This window comes from Lactuca serriola, chromosome 2 (genome assembly GCF_051521515.1).
Source record: "Lactuca serriola cultivar US96UC23 chromosome 2, Lser_US96UC23_V15, whole genome shotgun sequence".
Taxonomy (NCBI): Eukaryota; Viridiplantae; Streptophyta; class Magnoliopsida; order Asterales; family Asteraceae; genus Lactuca; species Lactuca serriola.
Genome location: NC_136409.1, coordinates 56,150,411 through 56,173,177, shown reverse-complemented (window position 1 = coordinate 56,173,177; position 22,767 = coordinate 56,150,411). Strand labels below are relative to the sequence as shown.

The window sequence follows — 22,767 nt, the reverse complement described above, 5'->3', positions numbered from 1 at the left end:
TAATTATTACCTAGGATGAAGAGACGACGTATGGAGTCATTATACGACCATGTTTCGTTGATGATTCCGGGACGTAATCATCCTAAGGGGGAGATAATTGTAACGCCCGCGAATCCGGGCTAGTCAATTTAGAGGCAATAGGGGTCGAAAACGACTTTTCGACAAAAGATTATTTAGAATAAATAATCTTAACCAAGTTTTAGAGTATGTCACAAGGTTTCCGTACATATAAGGAACGCCGAAATCCGAGTTATAACGAAGAAGTTATGACCCGTTGAAGTTTCGCGACGGAACCGGCACAATACCGGGAAGCGTAAATAGTGAATTTATGATAGAGTGAGATTTAGCTTTAGCAATCTAAACGAAAGTCATAGAATATGTTAAACTAAGAACATCGATAAAAAGAACGCCCAAATCTGACTTCGTATGAAGAAGTTATGATTTTTCGAAGTTTCGTACTAGCAGTGTACAGCCCGAAATTCGAATATTAGATCAAGCGGTTTTTAGCCAACACGACCTAAACGAGAATCAAAGATCTCGTTGAGAGCAGCGTAACGAGAAAAAGATGGGCGAAAACGGGTGTCGGATGAAGAAGTTATGAGGATTTAACGGACCAATCATGTCTCGGCCCGTTAATAATATAAAATTTAAAATCGAGCCAAAATTAGCCGACGAAGTCTAAACGAAAGTTGTAGAGTACGTTCCCACCTTCGTGTGGATATAAAGAACGTCGAAAACGGAGGTCGTACGCGAAAGTTATGAATTTTTAAAGATGGGCATGCAATTTGCGAAATCTGATGCGAGATAGATGACGTGGCCTCATCGCAGCCGTCCATCGTCGATCAACAGAGCGCCCTTCGGATCTCGCCACGTCGCCTCGCTTCGCTTTACGCCCCGCGTCGGAGTTCGGTACGCCCAGCGTACCCTCGGTCCTTATCCTCTTCCGAAGTGCGAGCCAGCTGGTGCGAGCTGGCGACCCAATCCGAGATTACGCCCAGCGTAGCTGCTGGACACGCCGCGTAGTCCGAGGCTGCTGGGGCTATAAATAGCATGCGATCCATTCCGAGTTTTTCACTCCAAATCCACTTCTTTCTCTCTCTAGCTCATCTAAACCCCACTAAACCCTAGAAAAACCCCTTAGCACCCTAGGGAAGCCCCGAGGCTCCCGGAGTCCCGAGAAAAAGGAGTTTTTCGGTTTCGAAATGCTGCTCCAATTAAGTTCCGGTTTTCGATAAAATTCGCTGTAAGTGTGCTACGCTTACGCAATTTTTAATATAGCTTTCAAATAATTATAGGAATGTTATTAGGTCATTAAAATAATTATTTGAGCTATTATTATGAGTTATATCGAGTATTATTAACGCTTAATAGTACTCGGACTAATTAATTTGTCGCGGTTATCGTTAAACTAAACCCTAGTGGTATCGATACTAGGTTTTATCGAAGGAATAACGTTTTGAGAGTATCGAAGCGCTGTCCGAGTGCTGAGTCACCACCTACTCAGGTGAGTGCATGGTCCCTTTCATCTTACACATAGATATGAAGTATTTTAATATAAATTACGTGCTATGTGTGCATATTGTTTGAATACTTGTTGTCTATGCTGGATGAATGATTTATACATGTTTTAAATGATTTAAACTGTATATTTATTTTATATCTACAAATATGTTGGGATAAAACATGGGTAGATGAAGTAGTTTGTGAGTGATGAAATAAAATTATGAGAGATAGGTGATGATAGGAAGGTGATGATAATTAGGTGAGGATAGATAGGTGATTATGAATCGGTGATGTAGGATACTACGACCTCGTCCGACAATGTGGAGATGTAGTCATCTACCAGACTATAGATGGCGACCACGGACTATTATAGACAACCCCGTGGAAACACCAGCAGGCTAGTAACCTGTAGGTGATGAATTAGGAGTTCAGGCGATGTTGTAACTACGTATTCATGCGATGATAGTCTAACCCTTATTATGAATTACGAGTCCAGGCGATGTTGTGGCTACGTATTCATGCGATGATAGACTAACCCTTATCATGATTTACAAGTCCAGGTGATGTTGTGGCTGCGTAATCATGCGATGATACCTTAACTCTTGCTAGACACATATTGAGGGAGTAATCTCCGGATTAGTATTGTCTATGCAATGAAGGCGATGATCCTTAGATAAAGTTCGTAGGAACAATCATATAAGGAAATACGATGTAAGGAGATGAGAAGTAAATATGATATAGGAGATGACCCTTGAGATAATATCTTTAGGGAAGACTAAAAGAAGATAATGGGGATGGGTAATTGGGTTGATTGTTTGATTGTTTGAACATAATAATTATATTATTGTGGGTTGAAAACCCTATGTACTCACCAGGTTTCCCAACCTGACCCACTCAGTTTATGTATATCATAGGTGACGAAGTGAAGTGACATTACACTGAGAGATTTAAAAGAGATGTAGATCACTAGTGTAAATCACTGTAAGTTCTGTTTATGCTTATGTTTCGGTATTAACGATGACATCCCAAACATTTTAAAATGAAATAAATACATTTCTTCGAAAATGTTTTAATAACGTATTTATCGTGTTTTTCTGGGAACAAATTCCGCAACATTTTTATAAAATAAAGTACTCTGATTTTTATAAAGCATAAACAAACCGGTCTTTTTTGGCCGTGATTTCGGGGATGTCACAGTTTTCTATTGGATGATCGCGTTGAATGCTTGCAGGGATCTTGTAGCTGATATTATTGACAGAGACTAGAAGATTATGGATGTTAACTGCTCCATCATTTGTTGTATGATCCACAGTAGTTGATCAAGGATCGTTTAGAGGATATGCTACAAACTCTTCAGCAATGCTTTCGGGAAAAAAAATTCCATTAGATTTAAAGTTACAGTGGAAGTTTCTTGATTCATGAACTCTCTTTCCACCGGAGTTAGAGGAGTAGCAGCAGCATCAGGAAAAGGTCGTTGAGGAGAAGACTTAGAAGAATCAGTGTGAACAGAAGACACCATTAGAGGATCAGAAGAAACTAGTGGTGGTTGGTAGACAACTTCCTCCTCTTCATCTTCAATGGTAATCTTTGAATTTGACGAAGATCCTGCTTGATTATCTGAGGACACATTGACTGATTTGAAAAGAGATGTGTAGTCAAATAGCCAATCGAGACCTACTCTGGCATCTGTCTCATTTTCTTCGAGCCAACGAACATCGAAAGATGCTACTAACTGTTTTCTCTTCTTGTTGTAAACCCTGTAGGCAGTTCGAGCAACATATCCAACAAAGTAACAGTCATCGTCTTTTGCATTGAATTTGGGGTTTGATTCCATGTGGAGAAGGGTGCAAGGGCATCCAAATACTCGGAAATGGCTGACAGATGGCTTGTGTCTGTATAGAATTTCGTACAGTGTCTTCATTCTGGCTTTGTTGATCAGCACGCGAGTTTGAACATAGCATGCCGTGTTAATTGCCTCCACCCAAAAGAACACAAGAAGTTTGGAATCATAGAGCATCGTCCTTGCGGCGTCTTTAAGAGTTCGATTCCTGCGTTCGGCAACCCCTTTTTGCTGAGGTGTTCGAACAGAACTGAACTGACGCACAATCCCTTTCTCAGTGCAAAAATGGTCAAGAACGGCGTTCTTGAAATCTGTTCCATTATCAGTACGAAGCTCTTTCACTCGATTATTGGTCTGATTTCCGATCATCACAATGAATCTTTTGATGAGGTCAGCGATCCCAGCTTTGTTGGACAGAAAGAAAACCCAAGTGAACCGAGAGTAATCGTCTATCACAACGAGGCAGTATGAATTGCGATTGATGCTGAGAACGTTAACCGGACCAAATAAATCCATATGTAATAACTCGAGCACTTGACTAATGGAGTTAATCTGCTTTGGAAAGTGTGGTTTCCGATGATGCTTTCCTTGAGCGCAGAAAACACATTTTTCAAATGTAATGAAATCTCTGACAGGTAATCCTCGGACCAGTTCGTTCTTTGCAAATCGATTCAGGTTCTTTGCATTAGCGTGACCGAGACGACGATGGCACAACATCGCATTTCGTTATGAATCTTTGGAGAAAAGGCAAGTGACTTTGTCGGGAATATTGTTGTTCATGTCTATAATGTAGGCATTCTCATCCCGCTTAGATTTACAAGAATCCAATCTTCCGGAATGACAACACCAGGCTTTAAGATCAGACACTCCTTATCTGTGAAATGAGTGGAATAACCCTTGTCGCAGATCTGAGACACGCTCAACAAGTTGTGTTTTAGTTCAGGAGCAAAGTTAACATTCTCAAAATTCAACACTCCATTTGAAACAATTCCTTTTTGAGTAATTTTTCCGCCCTCTCCGACCGCAAAGGAAACATATCCTCCATTAAAAGTTTGAATGTCGTACAATTGAGATATGTCTCCAGTCATGTGCCGGGAGCAGCTGTTGTCGACATACCAGGGTCTGATGACATTCCTCCGCAACTGTCCCTGCACGATGAGTGGAATCATTTAGTTTTGGGGACCCAGGTCATCACAATCCTGGTTTGACCCTTTCCTTTCACAGATTTTTCATTTGATTCTTTCTTTTCATTTGATTTAGAGGTAAATGGTGACTGATCTGAAGTTAATTTTGGTATCCACTTAAAGTTAGGCTTAGCCTGAGTTGATTTTGGCAAACTCTTGTTGTTTTTATGGAAAACCTGTTTATCCTTTTGAGAGTATGCCACTTTCTTGTTGGAATTTATGTTCACGTCACCATTTCGAGAACGAGTTCTGGGGGTTTTTCTAGTTAAAGATCGTCCCCGAAATTTGTTCTCTCCTCTTTTTGTTGTATGAGAAACAAACATCCGGTTCATACAATTTCTTGCAATGTGTCCAGCAGTGCCACAGTTAAAACAGATTTGTTTATTATCAATGGTTTTGGCATTGCTATCAATAGATTTATTCTTTCCTTTTTCATTTCTAACGCTTCCACACTTGCAAGAACCATCACAGGATTTTGAAGCAGATGTGGAAGGTGTACAGACATTCAAATCAGATTTAGCAGTTTTATCATAAACAACACCATCATTAACAGAAGTATCAGACTGAAATAATACACCACCAGATACAAAAACATTAGCGTTTGATTTTGACACAGACTCATCACAGAAATCTACACCAAACTTAGACACAGGAATATTTGACTCAAACTTTTCAGCTTCATGCTCCCCTTGAACTACTGACATATCTGCACTTAAGGTAGAAATGTTAGTATGTACATTCTTATTATTTGACTATATTGCCTGCTCAGAAGCTGACTTTCCATATACCATTTGAGGTTCTCTGTCAATTTCTTCTTGAGACAAGGGAATAGTAGTGTAGTTGTGATTGAAGGGAGGGGGACACTCTCAAATCCTAGTCTAACTTTTATTTGATTACCATGAGTGATATCTTTCCAGTGCAGTTGACCTTCGATCATTTTTGCAATTGTTTCACTTGACCCATCGTATTTTTTGAAATTAAACTAAGCATTTTCAAAACGATTTTTCAATGTGTCAAGTTCTGCGGTTACAGCAGCAAATTTTCTTTTGAGATGATCATAGTTCTCACATTTGTTGTTGTAATCCTCTTGCAATTTCTTAAAGTCTTTTGTTTTATTTTCTAATTGAGTTTTTAAGGGCTTTTGATTTTTCCTAAGTGTGTATCCCTCATATTTCAGGTCCTCATTCTCTCTTTTGATTATTTCAATTTGATCTCTCAAAAATTTAACAGTTTTAATACGAGACTGAGAACAACCAAATTCACTAACCTCAGGTTTGACCGGTTCTGGAGTGGTTTGCACCATGAATGCAAACTGAAGATTCATCGTCTCTTCTTCTGGATCTGCCTATGTTTCTTCTTCAACTTCATCCTTGATTTGAGCAAGATGTGCCTTTTTAGGTCCCGAAATGTTGAGGGCCTGAATTTGATCTTCCCAGCTAAAAGATTGGGCCACCATTGCCAAGATAGCAGACTGATTGTTTGAAGATGATCCTTTTTGTTGCTGTGGACATAAGTAACTGGCACCATGGTTCGTTCAGAGTTCTCTCGTCTATTTGGTTTTGGACATTCCCTTACAAAGTGTCCAGGTTCATGACAATTGTAACAACGCAACTTTGTGACAACCCGAAATTTTCATTCTGAACAAACCATATCAAGCCAATAGAAGTTAGAACAGTTACAGTGAAATTCCAGACTTTGGGTATAAGTTTGAGTATTTCAGGATTAGCACTTAAGGAGACATCAGGAGAGTGGATGCACTAGAGTTTTGTGCAACACTGTTATTCCAATACTGTATGATATTAGAGTTCATTCTGGGAATAAAAATATTTTCTGCCAAAAATCCCAGGACTGTATATAGAAATCTGAACCATATTCATTCATTAGTTACATTTCCAACTAGAGAAAATTTGAATTCCCTCTCACGTATCTTTGGGTTTTTATCCCAAATTGTGAGTACTTCTATCTAGTTGTATTATATAGCTTAGATTGTGTTTTATAACATCAAAATTGGATCAAAACCCCAAGATTCGGGAGTTTACCGCCCAAGAACACCTTGGGGAGTAAACTCCTTTTTAAGGGCCAAAGTGTGCCCAATGTCCCTCACAGCCTTGGAAATGAAACTAGAAGCCACCATTACATGTTTTAGACCACAAAACAATTAATAATCAAGGCTAGAAGTGAGTTCACGGCCAAGGAAGTTCTTGGGCCGTGAACTCCATTTTTAAGTGTCAAAATGCCTTAAAAGCCTTCCTTAAGCCAAAAGACTAATTTAGACATGTACCCTAAAGTGTGTATAGCCTAGAAAACATAAGGAATCACAAGGATACAGGAGTTTACGGCCAAGACAAGTTCTTGGGCCGTAAACCCCTATAAATGGGACAAATGACACCCTAACTCCTTCCTTATGCCTAGAACCCAACATAGATCATATCCTTGAAGTGTTAGGAACCTCAAAACATCAAATGGTACTCCTTACCATGATTTTACGGCCGTAAACTCATGGGGGAGTGGTCCCAGGGACGTGAACATCAAGCAAGGCCATTTTAAGGCCTTAAACCCACCCAAACACTTGTTTAAGCCTTGAAGCACTTCACCACTTAAGTTGTAATAATGTTAGGCTTCATTTAGTGACCCTATAGAGAGTTTACGGCCAGGAGTTTACTCCCCTGGGCCGTAAATTCCAACACATATGGTCTTTTGACCATAAACTCCCATAAGAGGTCTTGCACTCATTTGTTGCAAACCCATTAGCCTCCTAGCACTTGACCAAAAGTGTTTTCCTCGCATTAGGATGTTTATACATGTTTAATTAGTGTTATAATCACTAATTGTTTATATACATATGTCTTCATATGTAATTAGGACCATTGTGTGTGTCTAAAGTCTTCACTTGACACCTAGCAGTCCTACCCCTTCAGTTCATCCGTATCACCCACAACATGTGAGTTCATACCCCTTAATCAATGTTTTAACTGTTTTTAAATGTTTTATGGGGGGGATACAAGTATAATTATGCTAATTATTAGATCTATCACATGTGATTAATAAGCAGCATTCAAATGATTGGCTACTCATTAGCCGTTTTACCAAACAGTTTCCTTCAAATGTTTTTCATAAACACCTTATGTGTTTAAAACTCCTTATTACACTGTACATTTTACTCTATATGTTTTATTTCAAACTTATTTACAATTGTGTTTCAAACAAATGTTTCTTTATACTAAACTGTTTTATCAAACCCATGCCTTCAAAACCATTTTATAGATTGACATCAAGTCGATCTTTTCTTAGATAATAATTATGTTCAAAGGTTATACAAAACTTATTTTATGCTTTTATATTATAAATTGCATGCCTATATATGTATGCTTATATAAGCAATGTTGAAAGGACTTAGGAAGGCTATCCACCCTGTTTCTTTTTCCTCGATTTGGATGTGGTATGGTGGGATATCGGGTACCCGTCCGAAGGTCGTCTAAATATTAGTTATATATCATGTGTACATATATAGTCATAAAGGTCTTTCCAGTTCATCCAATTCCCTTGGGTAGCAAGGGTATACATCCATGTCCATACGTACCAGTTAGATTACTAGTAAACTACCATATGCGTAGTTTAGGAAGATACTAGAACTATTACTAGAACGCGATATCATACAATGAGTCAGTTCATTCATGAGTCAATACTTTCTAGAACATTACAGTACATTATTATACTTGCTAGATAGAGAGAGCATACATTACAGCTAGAACATTACAGTACATTACTATACTTGCTAGATAGAGAGAGTATACATTATAGCTAGAACATTACAGTACATTACTATACTATTACATAGATATGTTTACATGATCACTTACATGAGTACAACTACATGATCACTTACATAAGTACGCTTACATATACATAGAACAGACGTCACTAGGTGCTATAGCATGGAACCAGTTCAGGATCTAACTATACCGATGAATCACAACGCAATTGTGATCGTTATATCAGGTATACATGATCAGAGTAATGTGGATGCTCACGGCTTGCTTACATGCAGGCATCGTGGGTAGGTCCCAAAATCCCTTTGACAGGGGAGCGTATAGCCTGGGATCTAGACATCACATTATACCTTATCCCTCAAATAAGGCAGTTGAGTACCGATGTAGTTATTTATATCAAATACTACAGTACTTAGAAGAATTACCCTAGACTTTAGGTAATTGGTACGGTTGTAGTTCGACACTACACCATAGTACTATTTCATTTTCCCATTACATTCTCTTCGTGAACATTCACACGATGCACGGTAATGTAGAAACTATCTTTTTGATTAATGGTAGTCAGACTTGGGAAAATACACACTCTTACAAGAGACACACACAGACACTAGATGCCTTGGTAGAGGGCTACATATAGATCAGTTAAGTCTAGGTAGAAGACTCCCTGTTATAATAGGAATCATAGGGATTTCTAGGGTTTTTCAAACGTTTACAGTTGTTTTACAAACATTTTCAATACTTACGATTCGCATACATTTTCAATACTTACAATTCATATACATACAAATTCTTACATACAAATACTTACATATAAATTAAGACACTAAAATACTTATGATCTCACCAGCTTCAAAGCTGATACTCGCTTTCAAAATTACTTGTATCCTCAGGTCATCAATAGACAGGTACCGATGCAAGGTTTAGAGAAGATCGAGCTCGTTCAAGACTCACCTTTCATTTTGATTTATGCTTTAGTGTCTATTATAATTTAACAGAACACACTTGTATTAAAATTATATTATTAGTGCAATGGATGATGTTGTTTCTTATTTACTACTTTTCATTGTTGTGATACTGTACATGATGTCCTCGTATCACGGACCAAGTTTCTGGAAAATTCTACAATCGTCTAGAGAACTCCAGAACAATCAAGTATACTCGAGAAGTCTCTGAAGAGATCAGGAATGCTCTACGAGACCCTGGAAGATGCTAGAATATTGTAGATGTCCTTGGAACAAAGGAGAACGATCCGGAATAATCAAGAGGACGCTAGCCGAAGCTAGAACGACCCGGAAGACTTTGGAAGGATCTAGAACACGCTAGATCATACAAGAATGATTTGGATAATGTCGGGATGACTTAGAGATTTCTAGAGCATCGTATACAAGTCTACCATATTCTAGAGTCTTGTAAAATCTATGTATATAACAGGAAGAGTCTAGATTAGTCATGAATGATTGGGACCTAGAAACTTCCATTTGAGGAGGTGTAAGGTTCCTATAAATAGGGGAGGACTCATTTGTCCAAACCATCAAGAAGTTGCCTTGTAAAGAAGTTGAGTTATATAATAGAAGCTTTATTGAAGTGTCCCTTGTCGTAACTCTTGCTTCCTAAGTTCGTTAGTACATCTAGATCGTCGAAGTTAGCCTGACTTAGTCGGAGAAGAACTAAGTGGCACACGGTATTGACTAGTCTAAAAGAGTCATCCTGTGACACGTGGTATCAGATCCAGGTTCGAGCAAGCAAGAGACCATTACAATGGAAGCAGCAAGTGAAGTATTCAAAATTCCCCCTGTCGTCGAGGAGAAAGGAAGGAAGTCCAAGAAGAGGGATCAATCGGTATATGCCTTGGCAAGCTTAAAAACAAACTTACAAGGACAGAGATTAACGTCGGTGAGATCCTTGATTGGAAGGATACCGTTGATCAATTCGTTGCTGAGATAAGTGACACGAGCGATGGGTTGAAGGAGACCATCGGTGTCTTCAAGGAAGAAGTCCTTGGACTTATCAACACCATGCGGAGTGAGTTCCGTGAGAAGGTAGACGCATTACAAGCTGAAGTAAACCTGTGCAAGGCAGAAATCACTGGAGGGACCATTGCAAGAACGTTTCCGCACACAGAAGCACCCAAACCATTGAAGTATGGAGGTAAACGCGACCCCAAAGAACTTGACGAATTCTTTTGGTCGATGGAATGCTACTTCAATGCTAGTCAAGTGAAGGACGACAAGACGAAGGTAGATACAGCCGTACTTTATCTGTGCAAGAGTGCAGCTCTATGGTGGCGAAGGAAGCACGGTGATATTGAAAAAGGATTATATACCATAGACACATGGGAAGAATTCAAGAGGCAACTCAAGAGACAATTCTGCCCACATAATGTTGAAGATATAGCGATGAAGAAACTTCGTGGGCTAAAGCATACGGGATCCATCCGAGACTATATAGTCGAGTTCACAAGCTTGATGCTAGAGTTACACGACATGCAGGAGAAGGACAAACTTTTCTATTTCATGGTTGGACTACAATCTTGGGCCTACAACGAGCTCAAGAGGAGAAATGTCAAAGACATTGACGAAGCTATTGCCGTGGCAGAAGATCTAATGGAATTTCGAAAAGAAAGCAAGGTTAAGAAGAATAGTGGGGGAGAACAAACTATGACGGAACCGGAACCAAAACAAAACACACCCCAACCTTTAAATACGAAAGGAAAAGAAATCGAAGGAAGAAACCGAAGAGAAGAGCGAAAGGAGATCAAGTGCTACTTGTGTGATGGTCCTCACTTGATCCGAGACTGTCCGAAGAAAAAGAATTTCTATGCGATGGTTTTGCAAGAAGAAGAAGACGAAGCACAAATAAGCTCAATGCGTTTTCTGAACTCAATATCGAAAGATGAGATAAAATCTTCTAAGAAGGAAGAAAATAAAGGAGGGACTCTCATGTTCGTCGAAGTTAAAGTGAATTCAAGGAACACTAAGGCGCTAGTAGATTCTGGAGAAACACATAGTTTCATCACAGAGGAAGAAGCAAGGAAGTTGGTATTCATTATACAAAGGAGTTAGGTCGGTTGAAGGTTGTCAACTCTCCATCTAATCCGATCCTCGGAGTTTCTCGTGGAATACCCATGAAGATTTCAGAATGGGAAGGGACCATCGACTTGATAGTGGTTCCAATGGACGACTATCGCATGGTACTAGGAATGGATTTCCTGGATATGGTATGTCCCTGGTCGTTCGAAAGAGACAACACCCTGCGTATAACCAAGGGATCAACTATCCATATAATTCCCTTGGAAAGAAGAAAGACAAAAGCTTGATCCCTTTCAACTATGAAGATGTGTTATGACCAGAGCAATATAATCAAGAAGAATATGAAGCCAAAAGGGGAAGTTCGAATAAGCGAGGAACATTTGAAGGAATAGGGATCCATATCCCACATGAAGAGTTACTCAAGGTTTTACGAGGCTGAGAAAAGAAATAGGATTCAAAGTACATCAAGAAATAAAAGCACGCCTTACTCGAAGAGATACTTTGGAGAAAACGAAAAAGACATGAAGTAGCCCTGTGACAAGATCGAGACATATGTATAGAAGACTTGACGAGGACGTCAAGGGTTTAAGTGGGGGAGGGTGTCATGGACCAAGTTTCAGGAAAATTCTACAATCGTCTAGAGAACTCCGGAACAATCAAGTATACTCGAGAAGTCTCCGAAGAGATCAGGAATGCTCTACGAGACCCTGGAAGATGCTAGAATATTGTAGATGTCCTTGGAACAAAGGAGAACAATCCGGAATAATCAAGAGGACGCTAGACGAAGCTAGAACGACCCGGAAGACTTTGGAAGGATCTAGAACACGCTAGATCATACAAGAATGATTTGGATAATGTCGGGACGACATAGAGATTTCTAGAGAATCGTATACAAGTCTACCATATTCTAGAGTCTTGTAAAATCTATGTATATAACAGGAAGAGTCTAGATTAGTCATGAATGATCGGGACCTAGAAACTTCCATTTGAGGAGGTGTAAGGTTCCTATAAATAGGGGGAGGACTCATTTGTCCAAACCATCAAGAAGTTTCCTTGTAAAGAAGTTGAGTTATATAATAGAAGCTTTATTGAAGTATCCCTTGTCGTAACTCTTGCTTCCTAAGTTCGTTAGTACATTTAGATCGTCGGAGTTAGCCTGACTTAGTCGGAGAAGCACTAAGTCGCACACGGGATTGACTAGTCTAAAAGAGTCATCCGGGGACACTCCGCCCCAGAACATTTCCGCTGTTCTTGGTTTTGGGGTGTGGCAGATTGGTATGAGAGCATTGTTTATAGTGAATTAAGTATATCAACCCATAAAAGATATACTAACTATAAATTCATAAAGGATTAAAATACTCTCACCAAGAGTTTATACTTTAAATAATAAAATATTTAATAAAGTATACGTGCTTGCATTCATACTAAAATCAGTGTCACTAGGACAGTACAAAAGAATTACGATTGTTGGGCAACACAGGTGGGCTTAGAGACATATGGTCAAAACTGGGAAGATATAGCCTGATCATCTATATTATCCGAGGGTTGACTAGCATGTGCCTAAGTGTAGTTGTGTGGTTGCAACAAATCTAAAATCTTACCAGCCCTACCATAATGAGAACAGTAGAACATAACATTAAACTTAAAATACTATAGGAGTTTTTGGTGTTAATATAAGTACGTTATACTTGAGAACTAAAACGGGATCTTCATTACCAAGTTGATAGTTGCAAAGTGGATACACTAAATCTATATGTAATTAGGATGTTATAGACTTAGAATCTATGAAAATTTTACTTTACCCCTATTCTGTGTGAATTTGGAGTTAAGGTCACTTATTCGAAAGCCTATCATGTTTAGATTACATATAACTGGTATGCACTTCACAAATAGAGATGTAACTAATGAAGATTTTCTAAATAATTATCTAGATAGTTCATCTAATAATTATTTTCTTACCCCAATTCTTGCGTAGATAACATGGCTGGACTCCATCCCCACGGTAACCCGTACCTCCCGAATGAGGTCATTGCTGGATGGTTTAAAGAAGAACCAGAGAATGATAATCCTATCCCTTTGAATGATCACCATGATGAAGACCTTTCGGACGATGCTAACTCCAAACCCGAGGTTGAGAACCTACCCCAGGCAGCTCCCGTTCCAATTCCTAACCCTCGTCCGGCTTTTCATGGCCCGACGCCAGAGTGGGTGGAATGCTTGGAAACATGGAGCCAAGGACAAGATCAGCCCATGTCATTTAATGGTGATCGAAGCTTTTACGACTTGAGCAATGGGGGCTCAGCAGACAGAATCTTGGCAATCTTGGTCCGCAGAGTGGCCCGAAATGAGATTCAAGGCAGGACAGCCCTACATCAGATTACCGAAGTTGTCGCCGATGCGAGAATGCATTCCCTCCGCACCATTCGTCTAGAAGATGCTCGCGAGAGATCTGAGAGAAACCATGAAACCCTGCTGCAAGCGCTAGCTGAATCATGAGCCGAAGTCATAGAGCTCTGCGTACGCCAGAGGGTGTACAAAAGACACCTACTTAACGTGGAACGTCAACTGGATGAACTGAGAGTTCACCAGAGGGATAATCGTCGCCAGTAGTAGATGTTTTACTTTATTGTCCTTGTTAGAAGGAATCATTTTTTCTGTCTTTGCCCGATGTGGCACTTTCTATGAAATTATCTTGTACTGTAAGTACTTTTGGTTAGGTCTTTATGCTGTCAAGAACTATCTTCTATAGATATGATGTAAGACCTTTTGCAAGGTCAATTTCGTGAACTTTTACGTCATGAATATTAAAGATATTGACAGACGGCTAACTTCCGTGTCCTTCTTTATTCAAGTACTCTCATCATACTTTCATTGGAGTCTATGTGAAACATGCTTTAGTCAAGTCATTGGACTATAGTAATTTAACTCCGGAGACATTTCCAAGTCTCTTTTAATGGTTGGATCCTGTTATTCATCAACCCACGATACCTCGGCTTGAACGACAAACGTCTTGATACCATTCTACAAACTCACTTCCATTCCGTACTAGGACTACATCATAGGGATGTAGGTCAAGTAATTTCCATCTCTTCCACATCCTCATAATGGATTTGGTCGAGATCAGCGAATGAGAGTTGTGGAGAGAGCTCTCCGGCCACAAAGGCATTGTAGCAGTTCATTAATCCGGTAGCGAGAGCCAGGTTTTCTTCCTTTTCATTTGCAGATGACCCTTGAGAACCAATTCCATGATTTTGAACTGAAACAGCTGTGGAAGAACCTACACTAGAACCAACTTGAGGTATGTTTTGAGATTGAGGGACTTGAGTTTGTTGCATTTGAGGTATGGTGTATGGTATGGTTTGATGGGCTGCAGAAGGTTGAACTTGAGGAACATGAACTTGAGAATTTGGACGAGTGGTAAAGCTTCAGAAAGCAGGGTTGTTGTTTTGAATTCAAAGATTAGCTGTAGAGTACGAGTTGACATGGTTGATCTCTCTTTGTTTATCATCAAGATCACAAGCATTGATGATTGCCATTATTTTGGCTAAGCTCAATCGGTTCAGGTCTTTAGTCTTTTTAATCACTGAGACATTCATATCCAGGATTTTAGAAGAGAAGTTAGCAGCTTTTTGTGGATCTCGGACCTTGTAACCGTCACACCAGCAGAGCTCATTTTAGTGGTTAGTGTGATAAACCTTTGCAATTGATTTTCCAGTGATTCTCCCAGGATGTAGTTGAACATGTTGAATTTATGTCGGAGCATGTCTTGTCGACTTTGTTTCATGTCTTCATTTCCTTCGTAGACTTTTATGAGTGCTTCCCATAATGCGTTTGCTGATGTGTATTCACGAAATCCTTTAGCAATCTTAGGAGACAATGCCATGGTGAGTGTAGCGAGTGCCTTTACTTGTTCCTCGACTCTTTCAAAGTCATCATCAGTGTAGTTTTCAACCTGTTTGTCAATTACAGTGCCATCTTCTAGAGTTGATGTAATCCGAATCGGACCTCTTAAAATACTTCTCCAAATTTTGAAATCTTTCATCTTGATATACTTTTCAATCCGATATTTCCATTTAGGAAATCCTTCTGCTGACAACAATCGAGGAATTCGAGTAGTGGTTCCCATAATTGCATCCAAATCTTGATGAGCAGTCATGCTTTGAGATTCCACTTTGACAAACTTAAATGATTGTTACCATACACACAAAGTATAACCGCACACAAAATTACCCTTAACCGCACACAATTTTATACTTAACCGCAACTCCAACCGCACACTAAGCAGTACACTTAACAGCACTCGAATTCAATTCAGTAAGTGTAACCACACACAGGTAACAGCACACTCAACCGTATACACCTTAGCAGCACACTCAACCTTACACACCTTAACAACACACTCAACCTTACACACCTAGCAGCACACCTTGAAACGATTCAACCGCACACCTTCAACAGTTAACTGCGCACCTTCAACAGCTAATCGCACGCCTTAAACAGTTAACCGCACACACTCAAAATGTCACCCGCACACATAATTTTTTCATATTTTTCGATGAAACTTGATTTCAAACTATTGAAAACAATAGTTTGATCAAATCAAGTTTAGTTAAACAGCAGTTCTTTGATCAAATCAGACAAATGCACATCAAAAACAGTGAAATTTTGCAACCTCACACTCTAAAATAGTTTAATTGATACCAAATTGGCTCTAATACCAATTGTTAGTCCCCAAATATGGATCCAATTTAGTAATCAATGAAGCAAATAGCAATCAAAATGAAGTGTAGAAGGAGTAGAAAAGAGATAACATCAAGCATGCACACATCTATATCATAAATGTCAAGTACACCTTAAGAAGTACACACACTGCACTGTTTAGCAACAAGTACAATCTGACACAAAACAGCCCCTATAAATAGTACCCTCACCAGCACACCGCACACACGAGTGAGGTTGCACACATACACCAAGTCTAACCACTACAGTACATTACATACACTTCCACCCTAATCAGATCTATACAAAATTAATACCTAGCTCAAACCACAATATTATAGACTTTCAAATACCATAGCTGAGACAGAGAATAGAAACGTACCAACAACCACATCCGGTGCCGACTTGGCCTCCTCGGCTGTGAGCTGGAAGGCGCAACCTTGGGCCTTCAGAGGCTCCACCTTTACTGGCCTCCCATCTCCAATCCTCACAATAGTGAGCGCGGAACCCTGTACCGGCTTGGCAGCGAGTTGCGGACAGTTGGTCTTCACATGACCAACCTGATGACAATGGTAACAAATCCTCATTTCTGCTGGAGGGGCGGACTGACGGCAGTCCTTGGCATAGTGCCCCTCCTTGCCACATTTGTGGCACCCACCTCCTGCTCGACAAACCACCAAATCAGCCTTGCCACACTCTGCACAAGTACGGCTCTGATGACCCCCAGACCGTGTATGAGCAGTCTTAGACCGCTTAGGCGCCGACTGAGGCTGTGTCAGTGCCTGACGCTACTCCTTCAGGTATAGCTCTATCTCCAACTCACGCCTCCTCACGGCTTCCTGAAGGTCCAGAAGGGTATCACATCGTTGTGTAGACACAAACCGGCATATATCAGTCTTGAGCATACTCCGGGGAAAACATAGCCCTCTCCGTGAGCATACGGGAAATCTCCATCATAGACTCCCCATCTTGTCTCAATGTAAAAAACTCCTGTGCAAGCCGCTCCCGCTCAATGCGTGGAACGTAGCAGGTGCAGAACATATCTCTGAACTGTTCCCAAGTAACAGCAGCTCGCTAAACATTAGTATACAACCCATTCGTCAGCCTCCATCAGTCCTTTGCCCCAAGCTTCAGCAGGTTCAGCGCACACTTGACCTTCTGGTCAGCAGGACATGAGCACGTGAAGAAACAGCCCTCCACATCAGATAACCACCTCATAGCCCTAATCGCATCCTATGTACCATCAAACGTATGGGGCTTCGTATTATCGAAGTCTTGGTACTGGAAAGCCCTGTCGGCTCCTCCTCCAACCCTTGCCACAGTTACAGCCGAAGTGGCTGCAGCAGCAGCTGTCTCTACTAGAGCTGCATATCGCTCATCAAAGTACTCAAACATCGCGGTCTTAATCGACCCAAACATCTCTGGCAGCTGCGCTCGGAATGCAGCAACAATCTCGTCGTGCATAATCTCTCGGATCATGGCATCTAACACCTCGGTCCCTATCTGTACCACGGGCTCAGGTGCTACCGGAACCTCCAACCCTCCGTCTCCCGACCCCGATCATGATCTTGATCCTGATCCGGATCCCGAAGCAACACGTCTGGTCACCACCATACTGAAATATAAGTCATAAGATAAATAACATAATGGCGGGAGACCAAAACCCAAAAACCCTAGGGGTTGTGATTTCCTTGCTACGCATATGGGTCCTATGCTTTCAGTAGTACGGGCCCATACTACCTTCCACAACAACCCATATTTGTCTCAAGTATCACCACAACGCCCTAACAATATCATCAACATAAAAATGCGCCCAACCTTCACTTCTATAGGAATATTAACTATCTCGCATCTAGTCTCACCACTTCTCATGACTCATACCTCCATGAGACTTCCATCATCCCCTGCAGCGCTAGTGCATGATAGTGTTGGATATAGTGTCTAAGTTCATAACTATATTTGGTATGTACTTGACCCGACCCGACATGGTCCATTTGGGTTGCACTTCACCCGAACAATTTATGGATAATATTTGAGAATAGTACAAGTTAAGATTTACTAATATATTATAAGTTCTAATATATTAATATAAGATCATATTATTTAATTAGTATTGATCTATAATTAATCTAGGATTAATTTAGAGATTAAAGATATTACTAATTAAATATGGGCTTCTATATTTATATAGTGTGGGCTAATGCTTATTTGGAATGGGCTAGGCTTGCATGGAAAAGTCCATGGATACTTCATGGAACTTTAACCCATGGATCTCATGGAAATGAAGAGACATGGGTATTAGGGTTTACATGGATGTAACCCTAATCCATCACACTATATAAAGGAGGCTTTGGTTCTTGAAATCACACTAGTTGACACTTGTTGAGGTGAGGGCCGACTCCAAGATAGTAGTGACTATTCTCTCAAAGTTCCAAGTTTGTGGTGATTTGTGATTTCCATTTGAGGCATCCACACTATTGGTGCTAGGCTCTAAAACTTCAACGAATCAACTACAACTACAAGGTAAGTATTTCTACTAGCTTTATTTGATTCATGTTCCCCATTACATGCTCGTTAGGATATGAACCTTGGAAAAATAATTATTTGCATGTATCTTAGACAAACATAGATCCAAGGTTTATTAGGGTTGCATGTACACTTAGGAAGTGTTAGAATGCTCAAAACCCATTAGTGGTATCAGAGCCTAGGCTTGTTTGTTTGATACTTGTTGAAATATTATGCAAAAAGTCGAAAAACTTGCTGTCTGACTGCTGGACTCGGCGAGTCCATGGGGGGACTCGTCGAGTTCACTTGTATCTTCAACCTACTCGTCGAGTAGGTTCATGCACTCGGCGAGTAGGGTCGACAGAATCCAGATTTTCGACTTTAGTTGCTGGAAATGGATTAGATACATTACCCTAAACTGTTTTGGTACTTGAAAACTTGTTTTAGTTGGTGTAATGTCTTGCTAATTCATTTACAACAACTAGTTATCAAAATTACAAAGTTTTAAGTGTAGTTTTTATTCATGAAAGTGTTCATATTCATGTTCTTGTTCTTATGATGTTTAGATGATCATAGGAATTATTTGTAACCTATGTGGTAGTTTAATTCTTGATCATAATGTGTTTTAATGGTATCCATAACTTGTCCTCAAGTTATGGAAAACCAAAAGTCACTTGAGTTAAAAAAACCATTAAAAGAATACAAGAGTTAGAAAAATGAAGAGTCTTCATTTTATTACTCTAATAAACTCATAAGTTACAAGAAATGAAAAGTTTTGAAAGTTTACAAAACTTTCCCTCAAGTTTTGGAACAAGTAAAGTCAAGTTAAACTTTAGTTCCAACCCATAGAATTTTAAAAGTTAAAATTCAACCCTTATACTTATATTAATATGATTTAATTATATATATATATATATATATATATATATATATATATATATGTATAAGAACAAAGTCGTCTTACCGCTAGTACGCCTCATTCACGAAGCCGGTCTATAAGGTGGGTATAAGGTTGTTGCCTATAAAATGGCAACTTAATGGGTGTCCACTCTCACCCACCGCTTGCTTGACCGGTGGAGGGTCGTTAGCCGAACGGGTAAGACAAGGACTTACAAATTCTCATTAAAAGTATGATGAATATTATAAAGTAACTAAATGTTTTATTAAATTCCCAATCTTAGTTACTTTAGGAAAAATGTGAATAATGTGCTAATCCATGAAATTACACTTTACACTTTGTTTAAGTCGTTGGTGGAGCGTGTGTGGTTAACCGGCACACTAACTTGGACTTAACAAGGTAGGTAAAGGGTGACTTAAGGTTTATTATAGTATCGATGGAGCGTGTGTGGTTTACCGGCACATCAATTGAGTGATAAACTTTAAGGGTACCAAGTGATTTGCATGGTTACTTCACACCTCGTTTTGTGATCCTCGGCATCCCAGTCACAAAACTTGGAGGGCACACTCGAGATTGAAACATGCCTTTGAAAAGTTCATTGAATCTCAAAGAATCTTGTAATTTCTAAGAACCAATCAAAAACCTAATATTTAAATGTTTCGGTTTTCGTGGTGGAAATTGGTGAATCGTCATTCACCTACCTTTCGAATATGTTATAGCTTGGATTACGGCATACCTCTTCTAAGTTATAATATATTGTGATTGGATCCTAGCCTTAATATTACATTTGGGTGTTTTATTAAGGACTCTCTTAATATCTAAAAACTAATCTTGTTCTCTTCTTTCAGATGTCTTCTAACAATGCTACTTCTGGCTCTAATCCTAATGGCTCCTTTACCCTCATGAACTTGTGTAGGAACGTCACCTTTGATGGATCCAACTTCAATGAGTGGATCAGAAACATCAGGATGATTACCCGCTACGAGGACAAAGAATATGTCCTTGACAAGGAGCTTAAGGAGATTGATGAGACCACTGCAACTCCCCAGGAGATCGCTGACTTTCAGGCACATGAAAGGGATGCTACGAAAGTGGCTTGCATCATGATGGCCACGATGACAGCGGAACTCCAAAAGTCATATGAGGATTTCTACCCTTATGAAATGCACCAAGATTTGATGGAAAGATACCATCAAAGTGCACGACAAGAGAGGTATGAAATCATCTGCTCCATGATAACAGCCATGATGAAGGACGGGGAATCCGTCACGAGCCACATGCAGAAAATGCAAAGGTATGTGGATCGCTTGCTGAAGCTTAATGTGAACTTCCCAGAGGATCTTGCAATAGATATCATTTTGCACTCCTTAACATCGTGCTATGATCAATTCCGCATGACATATCACATGAATAAGGAAGAGGTCACACTCAGCAAACTTCAGGGACTTCTCAAGACCGCAGAAACAGGTCTTAAGGGGAAGTCGGTTGTTAACACTCCTACTCCAAACTCTACTCCGGTTTTGGCAATCGGGAAAAGTCGAGGGAAGAAAAGGAAGAGCTCTTCGAAGGGTACCAAGGCTCGGACCCTTGATGGCTCTTCTTCAAGTGGAACCAAGAAAGGTTTCATCACTCCTTCTTCTGACCCAAAAGAGGCTGAATGCTTCTATTGCCATGAAAAATCACATTGGAAGCGGAACTGCCCAAAGTACCAGCAGGATGTAAAGGATGGGAAAGTTAAACCCAACCATGCAGGTATTTACACTATCTTATCTAATAACTCACCCCATTCTAAAGCTTGGGTCCTTGATACCGGTTGTGGTATTCATATTTGTTGTGACTTGCAGGGACTAAGAAGAAGTGAGAATGTGGAGCAAGGAAGAATAAACTTGATCATGGGGAATAGGAAAGCTTCACCTGTCACCAAGATTGGAGTTTATACTTTATCGCTAAGTAGTGGGTTTAATTTAGATTTGAATAAATGTTGTTATTCGCCAGGAATGGCAAGAAATATTATTTCCTTTCATGCTTTGTACAAACAAGGGTTTACCTTTTCTTTTAATAATGAATTTGGTTCTATTGATGCTTTCTTTAATAATGTTCTTTATTTTAAAGCATTACCTTGTGATGGTGTGTATGAAGCTGTATCTGTTGTAGATAAATTAGGAAATAATGTTTTGTGTATTGATTCTATTAATAATAATAACTTGGATAAAGCATCATTATGGCATTGTCGCATTGGACATATAAGCAAGAAACGCATAGGCCAACTCCAAAAAGATGGAGTCTTGGAGTCATTTGACCTAAATTCAGATGATAGTTGTGAATCATGCTTACTTGGAAAAATGACAAAGTCACCATTCATAGGCTCGTGTGAGAGGGGTGAAGGTTTGTTGGATCTTGTACACACGGATGTGTGTGGACCATTCAAACATGCCACAAGGGATGCTAATCGTTATTATTTGACTTTTACTGATGATTACAGTAGATATGGATATGTCTACCTAATCAAGCATAAGTCAGAGACTTTCGAGAAGTTTAAGGAATTTAAACAGGAAGTCGAGAATCAATTGGGCAGGAACATTAAGATGCTTCGATCCGATCGTGGTGGTGAGTATCTTAGTTCAGAGTTCCTCGACTATCTTAGGGAATGTGGGATTGTCTCACAATTGACACCTCCCAAGACACCACAGTTGAATGGTGTAGCTGAGAGGCGTAATCAAACCTTGTTAGATATGGTTCGTTCCATGATGAGTCGAGCTACGCTACCAATCTCATTCTGGGGGTATGCCTTAGAGACTGCCGCCCATATTCTTAATCTGGTCCCTACAAAGAAAGTTGCCAAAACTCCTCACGAGATGTGGACTGGTAAGGTACCTAAACTACACCACATCAAGATTTGGGGTTGCGAGGCTTTCGTGAGACGCGAGACTCATGATAAGCTCGAACCTCGAAGCGAGAGGTGTATTTTCATCGGCTACCCACAGCAATCCTTTGGTTACCTCTTCTACAGACCTAGTGATAATGTGGTCTTTGTAGAAAGAAGAGGAGTTTTTCGAGAGAGAGAATTTATAAGCCAAGGAAACAGTGGGAGGCAAATTGATCTTGAAGAAATTCAAGAGTCATGTGGTGAAGGAACTTCAAACCCTAGCCCTCAACTTGAGGAGGAAACTCCTGTTGAGCCAATTGATGTGCCTGTACCTCTGAGGCGTTCCACGAGAGTTAGGAATGCACTTGAGCATTATTATGGTTTCCATATTACAGCTACACGGAAGCCATGGCAGGCCCTGAGGCTGCTAAATGGAAAAAGGTTATGGATAGC

General features: G+C 39.9%; 1 protein-coding gene across 1 annotated transcript; it reads right to left on the bottom strand.

Annotated features, from left to right (window-relative positions):
• Positions 1 to 14,918: 14,918 nt before the first annotated feature.
• On the bottom strand, positions 14,919 to 15,482 carry LOC145089239 (uncharacterized). The gene has a single exon (XM_079027703.1). The coding sequence runs from the start codon at positions 15,480 to 15,482 to the stop codon at positions 14,919 to 14,921; it is 564 nt and encodes a 187-aa protein (XP_078883829.1).
• Positions 15,483 to 22,767: the final 7,285 nt, after the last annotated feature.